Source organism: Nuphar pumila, chromosome 14 (assembly GCF_984573655.1).
Source record: "Nuphar pumila chromosome 14, dmNupPumi1.hap1.1, whole genome shotgun sequence".
NCBI classification, from domain to species: Eukaryota; Viridiplantae; Streptophyta; class Magnoliopsida; order Nymphaeales; family Nymphaeaceae; genus Nuphar; species Nuphar pumila.
Genome location: NC_143262.1, coordinates 8,746,197 through 8,766,498, shown reverse-complemented (window position 1 = coordinate 8,766,498; position 20,302 = coordinate 8,746,197). Strand labels below are relative to the sequence as shown.

The 20,302-nt window shown below is 38.5% G+C and overlaps 1 protein-coding gene across 1 annotated transcript; it reads right to left on the bottom strand.

Moving 5' to 3' along the window:
- Positions 1-369: 369 nt before the first annotated feature.
- On the bottom strand, positions 370-6,847 carry LOC149816274 (extra-large guanine nucleotide-binding protein 3-like). Its single transcript, XM_089986809.1, has 8 exons — positions 4,963-6,847; positions 4,723-4,860; positions 3,231-3,335; positions 2,948-3,115; positions 2,110-2,281; positions 1,748-1,989; positions 1,228-1,397; positions 370-1,144 (listed from the first exon to the last, which is right to left on the bottom strand). Exons 1-8 carry the CDS (start codon positions 6,715-6,717, stop codon positions 481-483), a joined length of 3,414 nt encoding a protein of 1,137 aa, XP_089842935.1. The 5' UTR covers positions 6,718-6,847; the 3' UTR covers positions 370-480.
- Between the last annotated feature and the right edge of the window lie 13,455 nt (positions 6,848-20,302).

Sequence of the window (20,302 nt, the reverse complement as noted above, 5' to 3'; positions counted from 1 at the left end):
TTGGCTTATTATGTTAAATTTATTGGTCTAAAGTATTATTTGTAAATAATGAATCTTGGCATGTTTGTTTGTGCGGTCTAAAGATGCACGAGTATTGGGATTTTGCTTCTTGATACTAAATTTGTGATGGGCACAACGGACCAAATACCTTCAAGTAACGAGACAGTGGGAAGGAGGAAGGAGAAGGTTGGCGAGTTCATCTCTTGATGGTCCATGTGTGGAGCAATGGACGGGTGCTTTAAAATGAAAACGACCGGCAACGACTCGTCACTTTGGAATGGCCACAGGCGTAAACTAAAGCCAACAAAGGAAAAGTTAAACTCTCTCTCTCTCTAACTCTCTCTCTCTCTAACGTCATTACTAGAATCATCCTGACGATACTGATGAATGGTCATTATTTGCAACTGCAAAGAGTCGTTCAGGTCTCCCCAAGTGGAGAACTTTTTCATACGTACAACTGGTGAAATTTTACAAAATATATCAAAATGTTTCTTTTGTTTGGAAGTGCATGGGAATATTTTTTCCCGTACAGCAGTTTCCCACTCCTTTCCCATTTCCTTGTTTATCTTGTGTAACACATGGCATCGAATTTGCCTCTGTGCTATACTGAGAATCCTCTTGAATTGCATAGCAATTGTTATCATTTTCATCATTCCATCTCAGAACTTCCTTGATGAATTTGAAAGCTTCATCAATGTTACCCCTTTGCCTGGCATTGCCTTGCCACAGAAACAGTTTGCGGTCACTGTATTCAGCATACAGTCTCTTGAACTTCATGGCTATGTAAAAATATGCTTGGTGTGCAAGTGAGCCGTTACCATATTTCGACCTCACTGGACTGAAGTCCTTAAACCACTCACACACTGTCAGTGGGACCCCGTTGATCTTCTCCTCAAAGGCATCATACTTATTGAGGATGAGCACAAATGGGATGTCCACAAAAGAAGAGTGCCTAACCATGAACTCGAACAATTCTTTGTTTAGCATCATCTTGTTCTGCAGAGGAGATGAGTTCCCTACCGCCACCACTTGGTCATAGTCACTCAGTGAAATGCAAAATATCACAGCACGCATGCCTTCAAACATTTCTAGCCATTTGCAGCCTTCACTCAACCCGTTGGCACTTAGTCTGATAAGTTGGTATCTGGGAATTGTAGGAGACAAATGAAAAGGTTGGTGCCTACATTTTCTCATATCTCCGAAGCACAAACAGGCAATGAGACTTACTTTGTGAGGGGTGGGGGCGATTCTGAGCTCTGATCGAGTGACATTGAAATTTGACTCCGATCATCTAAGAAGAAATCCACAAAGGCAAGACCATCACTGAGAGACAATCCCTCAGCATTCAAGATATCCTCCACTGAAGGTTCATAGCCATTGCTTGATATCTCCATAGCCTGAAAAAAGATAGCAAAGAAAAGAATAAGCTACTATTACCTGGAAGAAATAAAATTAAAACTTGTAGTGGCATAAAAAGCGACAGGCTTCATTAAAAGAAATGAGAGAGATTATGAAAAAGAATTGAGAAGTCATGAAAAGATCATGCAAGCTGTAACCAATGCATGTGCTTGCCAAAAATTAACTAAAAGAATCATTGATTCAATAGGAACAATATTCATGTCGAGTACTCAACAAGTACTTAAAGCAAATTAAAAAACTACTAGAGGGACAACTAAAGACCACACTACTATATCCTTGTTAGAGTGTGAGCTATAAATGAGCACAAGTGCAAGGAATAAAATCATACCTTGTCTAGGAAATACTTAGCAACATCTGGAAGAGAATATAGTTCAGCCTTTCGCTTATATGTCTCCTGAATTGCAGGATCATTCCAGACATCGACCAAAAGTGAGGCATATTCACGACTAGAAGCAGGAAAGTAGGCATCAAAATTTCCCATAGCAATGGTTTCCAGAAGCCAGTCAGAAAAATGCTTCAGTCTAGCGTTTAATGAATATATACAAGAACTCTGTATGCTCTCGTCTTCCCCTGAATAGAGTTCAATGTCATTGTTTAGGGTGGTTATAATGTGATCTATGCATGTTAATATCGACAGGCACATGGACACACTGATATAGAAATGCACACAAATACAAAAAGCATATCTACCTAATTCAGGATCTTTATCATGTAATGTCATTTGAGTCTCACTGAAAATTTCTTCCTCAAAACGCTCTCGTGCATCAAGCAAAATACCAAGGTACTTGTAGATGTTTCTCTGAATCAGGAACTTCAAATCCCCTAACTCATCTTGAGAGAACTTTCCATATATATTCTTTGCCTGTACAATCAAAATTACAATGTGAGGGATATGCAAAATAGCAGTCATTCCAAGATAAAAGATACATAGGAGAGATCATGTGTCTTGAAATGCATTGTTCACGTGTAAAATGTTGAAGCTAGATTGCCTGCTAGATGAAAGAGTCAATTAATGGACCATTCTATATATTTGATTTTCAACACCATACTATCATGCAGTCCTCTGCTATAAACATCAAGGTAATCTCTATGTGAAAGTCAGCCAGCTCAGCAGTGGTTGATCTAAAGAGTAAAAAATGGAAGATAACCCAAGACTGGAGATTGAAAGAGTTAATAGCACTACCATGATGAGTAGGTCTGGCATGTTGGAACATGTCATATATGCAAATATGATTGAACCATATCATTTATTTTGATAGCCTAGATGGAAACAAGTCCACTAGAATGCAATCAAGTGCATGCAAAATAATAGAAAACGTAAAATAGTTGCTGCATTAATGATATATGGATTAGTAACAAAGAGGAGAAAAAGGGAAGTCATCAACTCTCCCTCTTTGCAACAGAAACCCGTGTACCATTTTATGCCAGAAAATATTTAATCCTTGTCCAGTGGGACCATAGATCACTAGTACAAGAAGCATTTCATCCATTGAAAATAATCATCTGTAGATCAATAATGAAGACACACCTGCTTCAAGATGGTGCTAGTTCCTGAGCCTTGAGATCCAAGTAATAGAAGTTTCTGAGTTTTCCTTTGTTCTAAATACTCTGGCATATATGCACCTTTAGTTGTTCTATTACCACTCCCATGGGGTAATGGCAATGACAATAAAGAACACAAAATACGAGTTGTTGCCTGCATGGTGAAGATCCTACTTTTAGCTCTTCAAAAGAATCAAATTTCTAAACCAAGAATTGTCCACATGGTGGACTCCTGGTGGAACTTGAATTGACCAAAAGAAGATGTTTACCTTCTCCCAGATTTTGCCTTTAGCATGTTTCTGTCCTTCTTCTACAATAGAGCCATCATCAGATACCCAAAAGTTGGTATTCGGAGAGCACTGTATCTTGGCCCACTGTAGTTCAAAAAAACATTCAGTATCTCCCTCAAGCTCTCAGGGCACTTAATATATTCCCCAAGTTTTTCTTTAAGTTCTTTGAAGAATGACCACACGGAAGACATGAAAAAAATTGATTAAATTATTAAACAAAAACCATAAAATCTCAAGCAACAGCATAAATGTAGAAGCGTAGTAAGCATAAACTTTATCAAGTAAGATTAAGCATATCAAAATTGAAGATCAGTAACTACTATAAAATAGTTCCTTAACAAGTAAATGCAAGATGAGATAAATAGTTTCTGCCACTTATTAGATGATACAAATGAAGTCCTATACAGGGTAGCACATAATGGTAGTACATTTTCCTTCGTAATAAATTGCAGTATTTCTTAGTAAGATACAAATGAAGGAATTTTACTGTATCTGCTTATCCATGATATCTATTCTATCATATACTGTATAAGCATGGGCATGGAAAATTCTACTTTGGTCTTTTGTGTGCAGCAAGTGAAGCACCAATTAAAGGTATAGATGGGTGTAAGGATATGAATCATTTGTATTCTCAAAAAACAAATTTACTTAGAATTGGTGTTTAGATTGGTTTTCCATTATGTTAGAGAATTTTGATTATGAATATTTCAAAATGTTCTCCTTTCTATCCATTTCCATTTTTTTCTTCCACAAACAATCGAGTACATATAACAGAATAAATAATAACAAAAATATCTAGACTGATCATAATATATATTGACTAAAGATTTTTTTTTCAAAAAATGATCCTATTTGTATTCATTTAGAGTAAAGGTGCTAATTTTAAAAGGCTATAGAAGCTACGTTACCTGAACACTAGCAAGATTAACACTTTTGGAAGCTAGTTTTTAGCTCAATTAGTGTTCAAGTCTTCTTTGTAAATATACCTTCACACTTTTTATTTTTTGATTTAAACCTACATTTTATGATTAATTTTGTCTACACTTACAAACATCTAAGTAACTTCATATTGACCATGTATTTTCATGGTTTTATTTGAATTGTTAAAGAAAGTATTATAAATAAAATGCTAGTATTTTTCAGTTTTTGTCTAATTTATCAAATTACTTAATTCAGTGTGCACTCTCTTAATAGTTTAATGTTAAATTTGTACCTTGAAACCTCTCTCTCTCTCTCTCTCTCTCTCTCTCTCTCTCACACACACACACACACACACACACACATACACACACGCACATAACATACACCAACATACATGTAGCCATGTGCAAGAGTTTTTAAGCCTTACTTTGCCCGTGACACCCATATATGTACTTAGGTAACATAACTTAGCAGCAAAAGCAGAGCTACAAGAAAAGATTTACTGAAAAAATTAGTCCATGATTCAACAAAGAGAATCCATTAATCTTACCTTGAGCAATTTTAGTTCTTCTTTTGTTATTTCACGGCCATTAAAGTACACCTTTGTGTTGCCGTTGCTTGCCTTCTCCTGGAGCTTTCCCCCTATAGCCAATTTAGAACTTATGATCATATCAGGCTTTCCACCCTCCTGTTATTCATACCAGACACATCCGTGAACAAGTTATAATTGCAGCATCAAAATAAAGGAACGGAAGTCAACTTTCCAAGCATGAGAAAAAGAGATATTCACCTTTCCCCAGTATCCCGAGTCCTTGTCATACCAGTACCTCCCAGGCTTCAACCTGCGTGGGGGCATGGGGCACCCTAGTAAGTCAGCCAATTCTTCCTGTCTAAGTGGCTTCTCATTCACAATGATCTGCTCTGACTGTAGTTGATTTAAAGGACACTCGATCTCCGTCTTCATGATCTGCTTGATCTCCAAAGGACAGCAATGCTTACGAAGCACTCTCGAACACCGACCAAGCCGTGACCTCTTCGATTCATGAATGGGTTCCCCAATGCATGGGATGCACTTCCTTCCTTCAGGCATTGAACCCATCACCTTAAATACACAGTTACCGCAGTACTTAGTCCCACAGACCAAGCATGATTCCATTCCCTTGAACAGATTTCTTCTCTCGCACCTGCCACAGATGTGTCTCTTTCTTGCCTTATTTGAAACACCACCGTGATCAGAACCACCATGAGGTGATGTATGTGAGGGTGAATCAGCAAATTGTGGTCGAGAACAGTCTGAAGCATCATCTTCAGATGCGTCCATGGTATCGAATGTCACCGGCATCATTCGCCTCCTTTCATTGGGTGTCTGCTTCATTCTACTAGGTGTGTTCGGGCAAGATGTGGATGCAGCAGCCAAACACAAAGACGACGAGGAACTCTCGTCCTCGTCCATTGGGGACGATGATGATGTAACAGAACGAGGCATTTTGGATCTCAAAGGCGATTCATTTCCGTTACTAGAATTGTGCAAGAAGGCTGCCCTATGTGACTCATCTGTTTCTATCTCTGATGACTCTTGGCCCTCACCAGACTGATCTAATCTAGAAGCTGGCAAGCTAAATGGTGCAACATGGTTTGAATTGCTGATATCATGATCGTTTGATTCAGACAGAGAGGTTTCATGGGGATCTTTCTTTTGTAGTTCTATCGAGTTAGAGTCGTTACTAGAACAATTTAATCTAGAAACATGCAAAGAAGATGATCCAGCAACATTTGACATTGAAACGGCACAATCTTCTGATTCTGATACAGAAGACATCCTATCAGAATCCTCTGGTTCTAAGCTTGACTCACAGACATTACTAGACCCCACAAACCTCGAAATCGAAGGACTACCTGCAGGAACATCAATCGAACACTCCATGCCATGATTCTCCGATTCGGCTAGAGCAGTTGCTCCATCTGAGTCCTCCGTTTCTGAGACTGTTGACTTGCAGCCATTGGTAGAGACTTCAAAACCAGAGACAGGTAAAGTAGGAGAATTCGACGCTTCAGGCTCGAGTTCTTCTGATTCAAATTGTGGGGTTTCCGCATCTGAATCATTTGATTCTCTATTGACCGATTCCGAGCCATTGCTAGATCGATCAGAATCAGAATCAATTAGAGAAGAGAGCAGAAAAGAATTCAGGGCACCGGAATCGCGACCTTCTGTTCCGGTCGGAGCGATCGCCCTACCAGAATCTCCCGTCGCTGAACTTATCGATTCACAGCCGTGGTTAGTCCGATCGAACCGAGAGAAACGCAGGGGAATGGGCTCCATTACAGGGAGAGGCGTGGAAGCATCCTTGAGCGACACGGGAAGCGTAACGCTAACCGATCGAAGATCGACGGGCTGGACCTGAGGGAGGTTACAGGCAAGAGGGGGGCCTTGGTATTCGACGGCTATGGAGTAGTCTAGATGGTCATAGTCGGGCAGGAGAGCACCAGGTGGGAGCATCCTGCTCAGGAACTCCTTCCATGATTTCTCATACACCATGTCTACCATCTCTCTCTCTCTCTCAAACCACCAAACCCCAAAACCCTATAACCAACAACCCCAAATCAAGAATATGTGCACCCAAGGATGCAAATATGCAATTGCAGATGCCTAAACCCTGAACCTCACACCCCCAAATCCTGAATATGTACTCAAAAGAATGCAAATGACACAATTACAGTCAAGTTTGGGAATTGAAAGGAAGAAGAAGCAGAAGAAATAACACAGAGAGAGAGAGAGAGAGACTACGCGGGGGAGGGAAAGGGAAGACTGGACCGTTGACATTGACATGGACGTTTTCTTCACTTTTGACCATACAAAAATTCAAAAAATCGGATTCGGGTACAATCCGAAACCAACACAAACAGTCCAATAGATTTCTCCCACATAAACCTTCTGGTTCGGATATCGATGGGTCTGATCCATTTTGAAGTGTACCTGATCTAGTTAGCGCGATGAGTCAGCGCAATCCTGACCCAGATCAGGGACTGGACCTATCTCAGTATAACTAGACATTAGGGATGTAAATTATTTGGATTTGGATTGATGTAGCCAATACCATATCCGATTAATTGGATGTGTGCTAAACGGATTCCGATTCGAATAGTAAAAAGCTCAAACCAGATCTGTTTTTTTTTACATGTAAACTGATTAGGATATCCATCAAATTGAAATATTTGTTGGATTCAGTAGCAAAAACTAAAAACCATATCTGCACTATAGTCAGATATTGGCTTTGGCTTACTAAATGCAACTAAACAGAATCGAACTTGGTCAGATAACGGATAAACATTCGATTGATTGACATTCCTACTTGACATGCAGATCGACCTAGGTCCAGGCCCAGTAACAGTCTAATATGCACAAGGCTCAACTAGGCCCACCCTTCTTAAGAGACCAATTAACCTAAAGATATGGTTGGCACATGCACCATGATAAGATTAAGAAACGTGGCCTTTGGCAATGGCATTTGTCTCAAATGGGCCCACCCCACCACTTTGAAATAAATGGTCTGGTCTAAGGCTTTGGGTTCAAACATTGATTATGGTAGGGCCTTAGTCAATGCAACAGGAATTGAATGTGGATTTGACCACCTATGACTTTGACTGTGGCATATATTAAGGGCCTTGGACACATATGAGTGGCCCAGCTCGGCCCCAACCAGGCTGGCTCTGCCCATATATATATATATATATATACAACATAATATATATTATAATACATTATATATAACATAATATTCTATATAATACATATTATATTATATATATAATATAATAGGCCTGCCCAAAATAGATGAAAAGAATAGGGCTTTGTGTTCTTACCAATGGTTCCACCTAAAGTAATGATTATTATTTTGCCAATAACTTCATTTTATTAAGCATGTTTGGAAAGTGGGAGGAGTGAAAAAGAATACTTTCTCATTTAACAAGTTCAAATCAAACATTCAAAGTCAATAAAAAAGATTCAAAGTCAAAAGGGGCTCTCATAAACCCGTAGTATTAGAGGTCAGACATCCATTTATGTGATCGTCATGACTACGTCACGTGCTCTCGTACACTAGACAAAAATGTCTTGGCGTCCCTTTGACCGTGTCCTTGTGACATGGCTTTAATTTAGGGATGGCAGTTGACCGAGTCAGGTGCGGGGAACAAGCTCTTCACCCCCCATCCCTACTATCCATTTTCATGTTCTGCTTCCCGCTCCAAATGAAGCGGGTTCGAATGGATCCCTTAGACCAGTTAGTAGAAGGAGAGAAGAGAGAAAAAAGGTAGTGAAACTTAGGGATAGGAAACAAATATATATATAAGAGATTTAAATGTTATTTTATAAAATATTAAAAGTATATTAGTAATTTTATTAACAAGGGAGGAAGAAAGAGTAAGTCCACCACAACTCCATCACGGGTTTTAATTTTCACCACCGTCCCCTTCCCATTCCTCATTTCACATCCTCTATCCCCACCCCAAATGGGGCGGGTTCAGATGGATCCCGATTTTTTCCCGATCCACTGCCATCCCTACTTGAATTCCTATTATCCTCTCTTTCAAAAATAAATAAATAATAGCACTAAGTATTTGATGCAAAAATTACCACCTAATTGAATCCACAGCAAACAAAATCATGGTTTGAATTTGATTTTGCATCAAATATTTTTTTCATTTGAGTACATTTTATTTTTCAAGTTACCCATTTAAGTACTAATTTCATGTTAATCATAAATAAATGAATGGTACTAAACCTAATCTATTTGGATATGAAGTCAAATATACTTCTTAAAACGGCTTATATCTCCAACTTATGACAACATAAAGCAAACATGTGTAGCTAAAGAAACTAATAGGTAAGATTTTAGCCCCGTGGAATTAGAAGGTCTAGACAGCGGGAACTTGTGAAAGGTGTCCAAGTAAAAACAACAAAGATCAAGTTCCCTCATCCCATTGTTTTATCAAAGTGGATCCCTGTAATGCTCGGAGGCCGACTAACTCACCAAAAGTTTTTCCTTTTTTCCAATCGGCAATCACCGGAAGTTTTACTTCGTAGGGTGTCTAAACCAATGTTGTCAGTATCGGCCAATACTTATTGTATGGGTAAAAAATCGATATGATACTAACCTGAATGGGCTATTTTTTAATAAATATAAAAATTACTTAAAATTAAATTTTTTAATTATTATTAATTTTAATATTATTTTAATGGTTTTAAAATGTGTCATGTTATTATTGACATAAAATATTTTTTAATTGTTTTTTAGCCAATTCCGATCACTTGAGAATCAATATTCAGGACCGATATCGATACTAACAACATTAGTCAGAACCAGGGTTATCGAAATCGCCATAGGACATGGGGAAGCATACTTTCTCAAAGCGTGAAATGTGACACTTCTGAAACGTACTGAGAAGCGCCAAAAAAGATTGGGAAGCACGCTTTCCATTTAGGGGAAACTCGCTTCTTCTTCTTCTTCTTGTGTTTTCATTTTTGTTTTTCTTTCTTTTCTCTCTTCTCGCTCGCTTCCGGTTCGCTTCTCTTCTAAGATGATTCCTAGTTCACTTCTATCGACTCACGCTTTTTTCTTTTTAAAATTTTGAAAGTGCCTCGCTTCCTGCTTTTCCTTCATTGCTTTTCCGACAGGTAACTCTGATTGGAACCATTAAGTGACCTTTGTCCCAACAGAGGTTTTGGTTTTCATGTTATTGAAAAAAAAAGTATTTTTGTAAAATAGTTTTTATAGTATTGGTGATTTACAAAATAGTCCCTACCTTATCAGATTTTGCAAATTGAACACCTTCCTTTTGCACTGTTCGTGCAAAATAGTTTTTCTGTGACGTTGGCGCCAAGCTAACCACGGTTACCGTTGACCATGTTTATATATCAACAAAAATAGCATTATGCCCTCTGAAAGCTGTTCTCTTTTTTTTTTGCAAATCAGTCGGCTTTATTTTGTGTTTTGCAAAATGATTCTCAATGACAGTATTTTTTTACTCATTTTTTTACAAGTTAGTGCTTGTCTTATTCAGTTTTTGCAAAATGGTCCAACTGCGAGGGTAGAACTGCTAATTTGCTTGCCTTTAAATGGCTGTTAACCTCAAGGACTAATTTGTAAGGGTTAATGAAAAGGCAGGGACCGATTACAAAATCTATTAAGTCAAGAACTACTTTGCAAATATCCAATAAGACAGGGACTGTTTTAAAAAAAGCCCACAACCAAAAAAGCATTGGATTATAATATAATTCATATTCATATGCTCTTATCATATAACCATTCAGTGAACTATGTCCCTAAGAAGGTTTCAGGTCATTAAAAGAAAAAAACATAGGATTATAAATAATATAATTCACATTCATATCCTGCTTTCATACGCAAAAATGAATTCCTGCTTTCATACACAAAAATGAATTCCTTTTTACAAATGTCTCCTGCACATTGTATCATTCCAAACACCACTTGTTCTGACTATTTGCTTATTGGATCATGAATATCTCTAAATACCTATGTAACAACGTCCAATAGATATTCGGTGGTTGATTATGGGGGGACTGGAATACCACCCGATCTCGGTTAGAGCATAAAGGGTCTACAGTTAGCCACCCAGATCAAGACCAATTTAATAAAATAATCTTGGTGTGTGGTATGTTGGAGCTCAGTCAGAGGGACAACAATGTCACTTGGCACAACAATCAGAATGAGGTAGGGATGACAGTGGACCGGGGGAAAACGGGGTCCTGCCATGCCTCCCCTTGTTTTGGCAGGGGATGGAGGACATGAAATGGGGATGGAGGTTGAAATTAAAACCCGTGTGGGGATGGAGGCAGGGATGGACTTACGCTTTCTCCCGCTCTGCCGAGTCTCTGATCTTCACTAGTAAAATGCTAAAATACTTTTTATAGATGACAGTGGGCTGAGAGAAAATGGGGCCCCGCCTCGCCCCGCTTGGACCGGGGATGAAAATATGAAACAGGGATTAAGGCAGAGATGGAGGTTAAAATCAAAACCCGTGCGGGCATGAAAGCAGGGATGAAGGGCAGAATTTTGAGACGGGTTGGGGGTGGAGACCTTGTCCCCCAGCCCACCTCCACCCTGTCGCATCCCCGATCTCCCTTAGTAAAATGCTAAAATAATCGGCTCTTATATCATTTTATGTTAGTAGTCATTATAAGAAAAGCATGCAGAGGTTTTACGTGGTTCGGCCTGGTGCCTACATCCACGGTGAAAATGTAGTTTCTTTTCTTATTATTTTTCTTTATGCTTCTTACAATAGTTATAGCCACTGCTACATAGTTTATCTCTTTCAACAGTACAACAGAAATTCAAATGGTTCACTGAATCACCAACTGAAGAGGATTTGGTTATAGCTAAAAGTTTTTTCGAGCATATCTCAACTTTATCTTCAACGTCTGGATCAGTGTGATTATCGAAGTGATGTATATCGTTATTACCCCCCGTCAAGCTGGTCGGCGGAAGAATGGAGAGGTCAAGCTTGATGCGGAGCGGGTGAAAAGAGGCCTTAGCAAGAGGTTTAGTGAATATGTCAGCAACTTGATCGGTGGAAGGAACGAAGTGAGTTTCCAGTTGGCCTTGAGCAACTTTTTCCCGAACAAAATGATAGTCAACTTCGATATGTTTGGTGCGATTGTGAAACACAGGATTCACAGTCATGTACAATGCAGATAGATTATCGTAGAAGATAACCGGGGGTTGAACGATGTATACGCTGAGATCTCGAAGCAAAAAGGTGACCCATATAATTTCAGTCGTGGTGGATACAAGTGCCCGATATTCGACTTCGGAGCTAGATCTGGCAACCGTCAGTTGTCGTTTGAAACTCCATGAAATGCAATTGCCACCAAGATAAAGACAATATTCGGTAGTTGATTTTCGGGTGAGGGGGCATCCAGCCCAAGCAGCATCGAAAAATCTGCATAGGACGGTAGAGTTGTGAGATAACAACCAAATTTCATAATGCAAGGTCCCTTTGATATACCAGAGAATTCTTTTAACAAGCTGAAAATGGTATTGCATGGGAGCATGCATGAATTGGAAAATGTAGTTGACACTATATGATAGATCTTTCCTGGTGAAAGTAAGATATTGTAAGCTCCCAGCAATGCTTTGAAAAAATCGAACGTCATCGTAGGGAGGAGCAGCCGCTGGCGGTTTGGACCAAGCAACCATCGGTGTAGAGATAGGGCGACAGTCAGCCATCTGAGTGTGGTCAAGGATCTCTCAAACATAACGGGTCTGATTAAGGAACAATCCTCTAGAAAACGATTGAACATGTATTCCAAGAAAATGGTGTAGTGACCCTAAGCCTTTCATAGCGAACTCGCTGCTTAACAGAGAGATAACAGTTTGAAGATAATGGCAGTTGCTTCTGGTGATGATTATATCATCAACATAAAGGAGAAGGTAAATGGTGCCGGCATAAATGTGACATATGAAAAGAGAGGAATCTGCCACGCTACAAAAAAATCCAAATTGTAGGAGAAAAGAACTAAACCTGTCAAACCATGTTCGGGAAGATTGTTTGAGGCCGTATAGGGCCTGATTGAGCCGAAAGACATGATCGGGTTTGTTGGAGTCAGTGAATCCGTGAGGTTGCTCCATGTACACGGGTTCTTCTAAAAAACCATGTAAGAAAGCATTCTTGATATCCAATTGCTAAATGGGCCACCCCTGAGAGAGAGTAAGAGAGATAACAATTCTTATAGTAGTAGGCTTTATAACAGGAGAGAAGGTTTCGAGGTAGTCGACTCCGAGAAGTTGGGTGTAGCCTTTGGCTACAAGGCGAACTTTGAGATGCTCGAGAGTGCCATCGACTTTTAGCTTTGTTTTAAACACCCATTTACACCCGACAACATTCATATGTGGTGCCTTGGGTACTAAATCCCATGTATGTGTGATATGTAAAGCACACATTTCCTCAGACATGGCAGCATACCATTTGGGGTTTTGTAAGGCAACTTTGAAATTTTTTGGTTTAGAGGGGATATCCAAGGAGGCCAAGAAGTACTTGGGATTAGGTTTAACTACGCCATCCTTGGCTCTAGTGGTCATAGGATGGATGTTGGTAAGGAGCGGCGACAAAGGGTTATCAATGGTGTGGTCTTCAGTGGGTTCATGAGCATATGAGGCGGGGTTAGGCGCGGTTTGTGGTTCATCAGGGCTGCTAACATTACGAGTATCAATAATGTGGGCTGACTGTGATCAACTTCAAGTTCTGGGAGATTCATCCATTCAGTGAAAAAACTAAGTTTTGGTTGAATACGACCATGATGTATCCCATGTTGGTCTAGTTGAAAAGGCAGGCTGCTCTCATCAAAGACCATATTCTGGCTTATGTAAACACGCCTGTTGGATGGATGCAAACACCTGTATCCTTTGTAAATATCACTATAGCCAAAAAACACACATGGCAAGGCTCAAAAATCAAACTTGTGCTTCGCATAATCCTGTAGGTGAGGGTAGCACCTAGATCCAAAAATTCTCATGTAGGAGTAATTGGGTGGCTTGGAGAAAATTCTTTCATAGGGAGACCGCATGCCAAGAATCTCAGTGGGCAGCCTATTTATTAACCATACAACAATGAAAAAAGCCTCAACCCAAAATTTCAAAGGAACAATAGCATAAAACATCATGTTGAGGCCGAGTTCGACTATATGTCTGTGTTTCCTCTCAACTCGACTGTTTTGTTCTAGTGTGGGGGGACATGACTTGCTATGGTGTATGCCATGATTCTTCAAAAAAGTTTGAAACTCGGTTCCAACGAATTCTCCTCCTCCGTCTAATTGTAAACTTTGAATATTTTTTGTGGAATTGAGTGACAAGCATTTGATGAAATTCTTGAAAACGTTTGAAAAAATCAGATTTTGCTTTTAAAGGGTATATCGAAGTGTACCGTGAGCAATCATCAACGAGTGCCATGTAATATTTAAATTCTTGACCAGACACCATAGGGGCAGGACCCCATAAATCACAATGAATTCGTTGAAAAAGATCATCACAATGGGAAGAAGACTCTTTAAATGAAAGTTTGCACGATTTTGCGATAGCACAACTAGAACAAATGCCTGAACTTTTATTTTTGGAACTGAGAATAAAATTATTCTTATGCAAATATTGGACTATTTTCATGTTCGGGTGTCTGAGACGTCGGTGCCAGGAATCAAGATCAGTCACCTGCTGCCTATTGGAAAAATATGCTTCTTTATTTTCTTGCTTCAAAACATAGAGATCTCCTTCTCTATGACCCCATGCTAGCGTCTTCAGAGTCGTCATGTTCTTTATGATGAAATGAGTAGCATAAAATTCAAACATTAAGTCACGATTTGAAGATAACTGACTGACATATATAAGATTCTTTTTCATTTGAGGTACGACTAAAACATTGTCAAGAGTAAGATCACCTTTGTCGGTTTTGAGTGAGGTTGTTCCAATGTGAGTAGTTTTAAGCTTGTTGCCATCGCCAACCATTATTTTTTCAGAACCAAGGTATGGATGCGCGTGAGAAAGATTACTTGAATTAGCAGTAATGTGGGTGCTTACTCCTGTATCTGGAAACCAAGATTCATCCTGATGATTTGCAATGGTTATTGAGGCAAGAGCTTATGGCACGTCAGAGGCCTAGTACATTTGGTTGAATTTGTGGTAGCATTTGATTGTCGAGTGATTCAGCTTGTTGCATATCTGACAGGTTACACCTTTGTCTTTATTTCCTGATTTCTTGTCATTTTGATAGTTGGAGTTTTCTGGCTGTTGTTGCTGTCGAGAAGATTGAGTACTGACTTGAGAAAAAACACGACCTCTTGATGAGAACTGATTATAGCAACCATGCTTGTTGTTATTGTATCCACGCCCCTATTTTTTTACTATAAAACGCATATTTTGGTTAGCGTTAAGTCTAGTAGGATTCAAATTTTTTCTTGTTTCATGGCCTTGTAGTAAGGCAATGAGCCTACTGTAAGTTGGAACGGGAGGTTTAAGCATAGTGGTAATGAATGACTCATAGTCATTTCCTAATCCATTTAGGAGAGAAAACACCTTGTGTTCATCCGATTACGATTTTCCAATCGCTGCCAATTCGTCATATATATTTTTTAAAGAAGTGACGTATTCGCTCATGCTCTGGGATCCCTTTCTATGGGTTTGCATTTTCTGAATCAAGAAACACTCCCTTTCTTGTGAGTCAAAAGAAAAATTTTGCTCGAGTGTAGTCCATACTTGAGCCGCTGATTCCAGGCCCACAACGAAGCCGAGGACTTCTTCGGTCAGAGTCCCGATAATCCAACCACGTAGGAGTCTGCCAGACCTTCTCCACGCAGCATATTTGAAATTTGGTTGACCTAGCCCATCAGCATTGGTAATCTGCTTTGCAGGTTGCTGAAGTAACCCATCGATGAAGCCTTGCAGGTCTTGAGACTCGATAAGCCCCATCAATTGCATTTTCCACAAAAGGTAGTTATTGTGGGACAGCTTGATCGATACAAAATTAGCAACGTTAAGAGTTGCTGGATATGGGAACGTAGTGGTATTGCTAGAAGCCATGGCTGAATCGGGCAGATAATAAAGGTCGTTTAGGCTCTGATACCATATAAGAAAAGCACATAGAGGTTTTACGTGGTTAGGCCTGGTGCCTACGTCCATGGTGAAAAGGTAGTTTCTTTTCTTATTATTTTTTTTATGCTTGTTACAATACTTATAGCCACTGCTACAGAGTTTATCTCCTTCAACCGTACAACAGAAATTCAAATGGTTTACCGAATCACCAGCTAGAGAGGATTTGGTTACAGCTAAAAGTTGTTTCGAGCATATCTCAACTTTATCTTCAACGGCTGGATCAGTGTGATTATCAGAGTGATATGTATTGTTATTAGTCATCATATGCAGGTGATAAGCTCATGGAGCAGCTGGAAAGAAGGAAAACTGCCTTTGTAACACTTGGGTCTTTCTTTGATTAAAGATGCATTAAAAAAAGTGCACTGCAAGAAACTAATATCGAAGTTCAAATCAAGACTAAAATATTGGAGCAAAAATTTTTATCCATGGCATCCAAAATTACCCTAATTGAGTCAGTTCTATCAATTAGAAGGTCAGATAAGAAAGACGACTTACCAAAGTTACCATTATCTAATAAAGATCAATTACCATCTAATGTTGTGGTAAAACAAGGAAAGATAACCAATATTGATTCTTCTTATCATAGCAGAAAGGATAACATTGGAAGGAATCCAACTAAGGAAAAGAGTCCAACTGCAGTTAATGATAAGTTTTCAGCTATGCTCATTGAGATTGGGAAAGCTCTCACGTCAATTAGAGAAGGTTCCAATACAAAAAAGGATGAGAGAGTGTGAGAGTTGGTTGTCGTGGATGTAGGTTCATACTGAACCGAACCACGTTAAATCTTGTGTAGTCTTAGTGTGCATGAGTATTTCTTAATCTTTCATGGTATCAGAGTTACCAGTGATGGATTCGTCAAGTTCATCATCGTCTTCAGCAGGCATGATGTCAGACACCACTCTTGGTATTTCTGCCTCTCATCCTTTGTTTCAAACCCCTACCATCCTTCATCATTTTTTGGCTATAAAACTAAATGGTGATAACTACCCTATGTGGGAATCCCAGTTTTTTCCTATCGTGGTTACCAACTACCTTATGGGTTTTGTTGATGTCCGCAAATCTGCCCACCAAAGGTTAAGGAAGAGTCTAATGCAATGAACTCAAAATATGTTAAATGCTTAAAACGCGATAAACTCTTATTAAATTGGTTATTGTCATCTTTGTATGAAGTTGTTCACAGCTAGATCATAGGTATGTCGACATCTTATGTTGTTTAGATTGCTCTTAAACAGTCCTATGCTGCACATTCTCAGTTGAGAATCATGCAACTGAAGTTGCATTTTCAAGATCTAAAAAATGGGACTAAGTCCATAGATGATTTATTTCAGAGAGCTAAGGCCATAGCTCATCAACTTGCCATTGTCAGAAATTGTTCTCGAAAAAGACATGGTTATGCAAATTCTTAAGAGTTTTTTAGCTAAGTATTAAGCTTTCAAAACAACGATTGAAGATCCTCAAGAGCCAATTTCTTTAAACCAGCTTCATGGGCTTCTCCTGATTCAGGAAGCTTGTCTCAATGATGATGAAGAAACCAAATCGGATCAGATTATCCCTGCTGCCAACATAAGCCATGGCTACCGCGGTGCATATCAGTTTGAGAATTGTAATTGTGGTTTAGGTTGGTTCAATAATAAAAACAATCAGCAAGGAGAAAAGTCATAAAAATGGCTTGCCAAATATGTGAGAAGCATGGTCATATAGCAAAGTCATGCTATCGATATACTAATCTATTGCATGGAAAGAGTTATTCTCCGCAAACATATCATGTTGGTCAGTTTGGTTCAGAAATCAGCTACAATGATGAGAGTTGGTATCTTGATTCAGGTGTCACCCACCATGTGACTAATGACGTCAACAATTCATCTTGGCACTCGAAATATCAAGGAACTGATGTCGTGAAAAATGGAGACTGATCAGGTTTGAATATTGACAATATTTGTTCTACGATTTTTCAAAATCGGTTTTTGCTCAAAAATATTCTCCATGAGACAATAATTACCCAAAATTTGCTATATGTTCAAAAGTTTTCATCTGACAATGATGTCATGTTTGAATTTCACCCAGTGACTGTTTTGTAAAGGACACGTACTGGTAAGGTACTCCTACACTGAACAAACGAGAAGGGCCTCTACAAGTTGGAACTTGAATCACCGATTAAAGAAGTTCAAGTTGTAGAGTGTGCATCCTTGGAGAAATGGCATCAACCATTTGACCATCTTGCATTAAGAGTAGTTCAAATGATTCTTGATGTAAATAATTTACCATATCATAAAGACATATTATGATGTGTGTGAAGCATGTCAGCAGGGTAAAGCTCATAGTTTACCTTTTGATTTGTCATTTAATAAGGTGAATTCGCCTTTAGAAATTATATATTCAGATGTGTGGGGTCCGATCCTTGTGGTAAGCAAGAATGGTTTTAAGTATTATGTAGCCTTTGTTGATGCCTACTTGAAATACATCTAGATGTATCTGCTCAAACAGAAATCAGATGTGTTTCAAGTATTTCAGGCACTAAAAAAATATGTAGAAAATATTACTAGGCACAAGATTAAAAATTTACAGTTTGATTGGGGTAGGAATTCCAAGCCCTTACAAGTTTTTTAGTTGAGAATATTACTAGGCATCGTATAATGTGCCCACACACGCATGAACATAATGGTGTTGTTGAAAGAAGGCACAAACTCATAGTTGATATTGGCTTCTCTATGATGGCTCAAGCCAATGTTCCTTCTCGGTTTTGGTCATATGCTTTTAGTACAACAATATTTTTGTTGAATCGTAGTCCTACTAAGGTGTTGAATTTTAAAACTCCTCTTGAGACGTTATTAAATGTTAAGCTTAATTACCATTTTTTGAAAGTGTTTGGATGCACATGTTTCTTGAGTCGCAGGGATTATAGGTCTCATAAACTTGATTACAAGTCGGAAAAGTGTTTTTTTTCTAGGATATACTCGGCAACATCATGGGTATTATTGCCATCAATTGAATACTGGAAGGCTTTATATATCATGACATATGATTTTTTATGAGTGTAATTTTCTTTTCAAAACTATAGGAAGAATTCAAAACCCAAAAATTCAAGAAACTAGCTCCAAAGATGGATTATGGATAACCTCTTCTATAAGCCTTGATCTCATGACTTCACAAGAAAATAGAGAGTTTGATCCAAATACTCCACAAAATCTTGTAGTTGAAAATAGCCGAACAACAAATCCAATTATAGAGTCAAATAATCCTAATGGACTTGATTCATCACATGACATAGAATCACCCAATAAACATGTCAAGACCCTTCATATGATCACTAGGTATCAAGATGGATCCTAAAAACCAAAAGTTTACAAGATTTTGTCTTCTAAGCATCTCATACCAATGACATACCTAATTATGACCCTTCAAGAGAGTGAACCTGTAAATTTTAAAGAAGCATGTCAAAATCGTAATTGGTGTGAAGCCATGAAAACGGAGTACAAAGCTCTCGTCAAAAATCAAACATGGTCATTAGTTCTAGTTCATTACGTGTCACATCTATTTGGATGTAAATGGATATTCAAATTAAAAAGAAGAGCTTATGGTACTCTAAAAAAATATAAAGCACATTTGGTAGCCAAGGGCTACAGTCAATTAGAAGGAATATATTATTTTGAGACATTTATCCCAATAGTCAAACCAACAATCATTTAGACACTATTGACTATTGTCATTTTCAATAATTGGAAAATTCAACAGTTGGACATTCAAAATGCTTTTTTACATGGATATATATTAGAAGATGTATATATATAGAATAACCCTCAAGTTTTCAAGATTCTAAATGTCCAACTCATGTGTATAAATTAAAGAAGGCTCTTTATGGGCTTAAAGAGTCTCCAAGAGCTTGGTTTTCTAGGCTAAGCTCATTTCTACACATTATAGGTTTTCTAGGCTAAGCTCATTTCTTACATGGATATATACATTGTTTGTTTTAATACCAACCAATATATCTTAATAGTGTTAGTATATGTTGATGATATAATTGTCACCAAGAGCTCTGAAAGTCAAATACGAAGTCGTATCACCAAACTTGGGCATAAATTTGCAATAAAAGATTTAAGATCTTTTCACTACTTTCTTGGCAAAGAGGCACAATACCCAAAGGAGGGAATATTTTTGTCTCAAAGAAAATATGTCATTGAACTTCTTCTAAGTGTGTCCATGGAAGGAGCAAGACCAATGTCTACTCCTATGGCTACATCTCCTATATTATCTGTGATTCAAGGCTCAACCTTTAAAGATCTCACCCTTTACAGGAGTGTCGTTGGAGCACTCCAATATGTCACTATGATTACACCCGATATTTCATTTGTTGTTAATCAAGTCTGTCAATTCATGCATGCCCCAACATACGTACATTGGTCAACTATAAAAAAGATTCTTAAATACTTGAAAAACACTTTGGACCATGGACTTTAGTTAAAGAAAATATCTACTCAA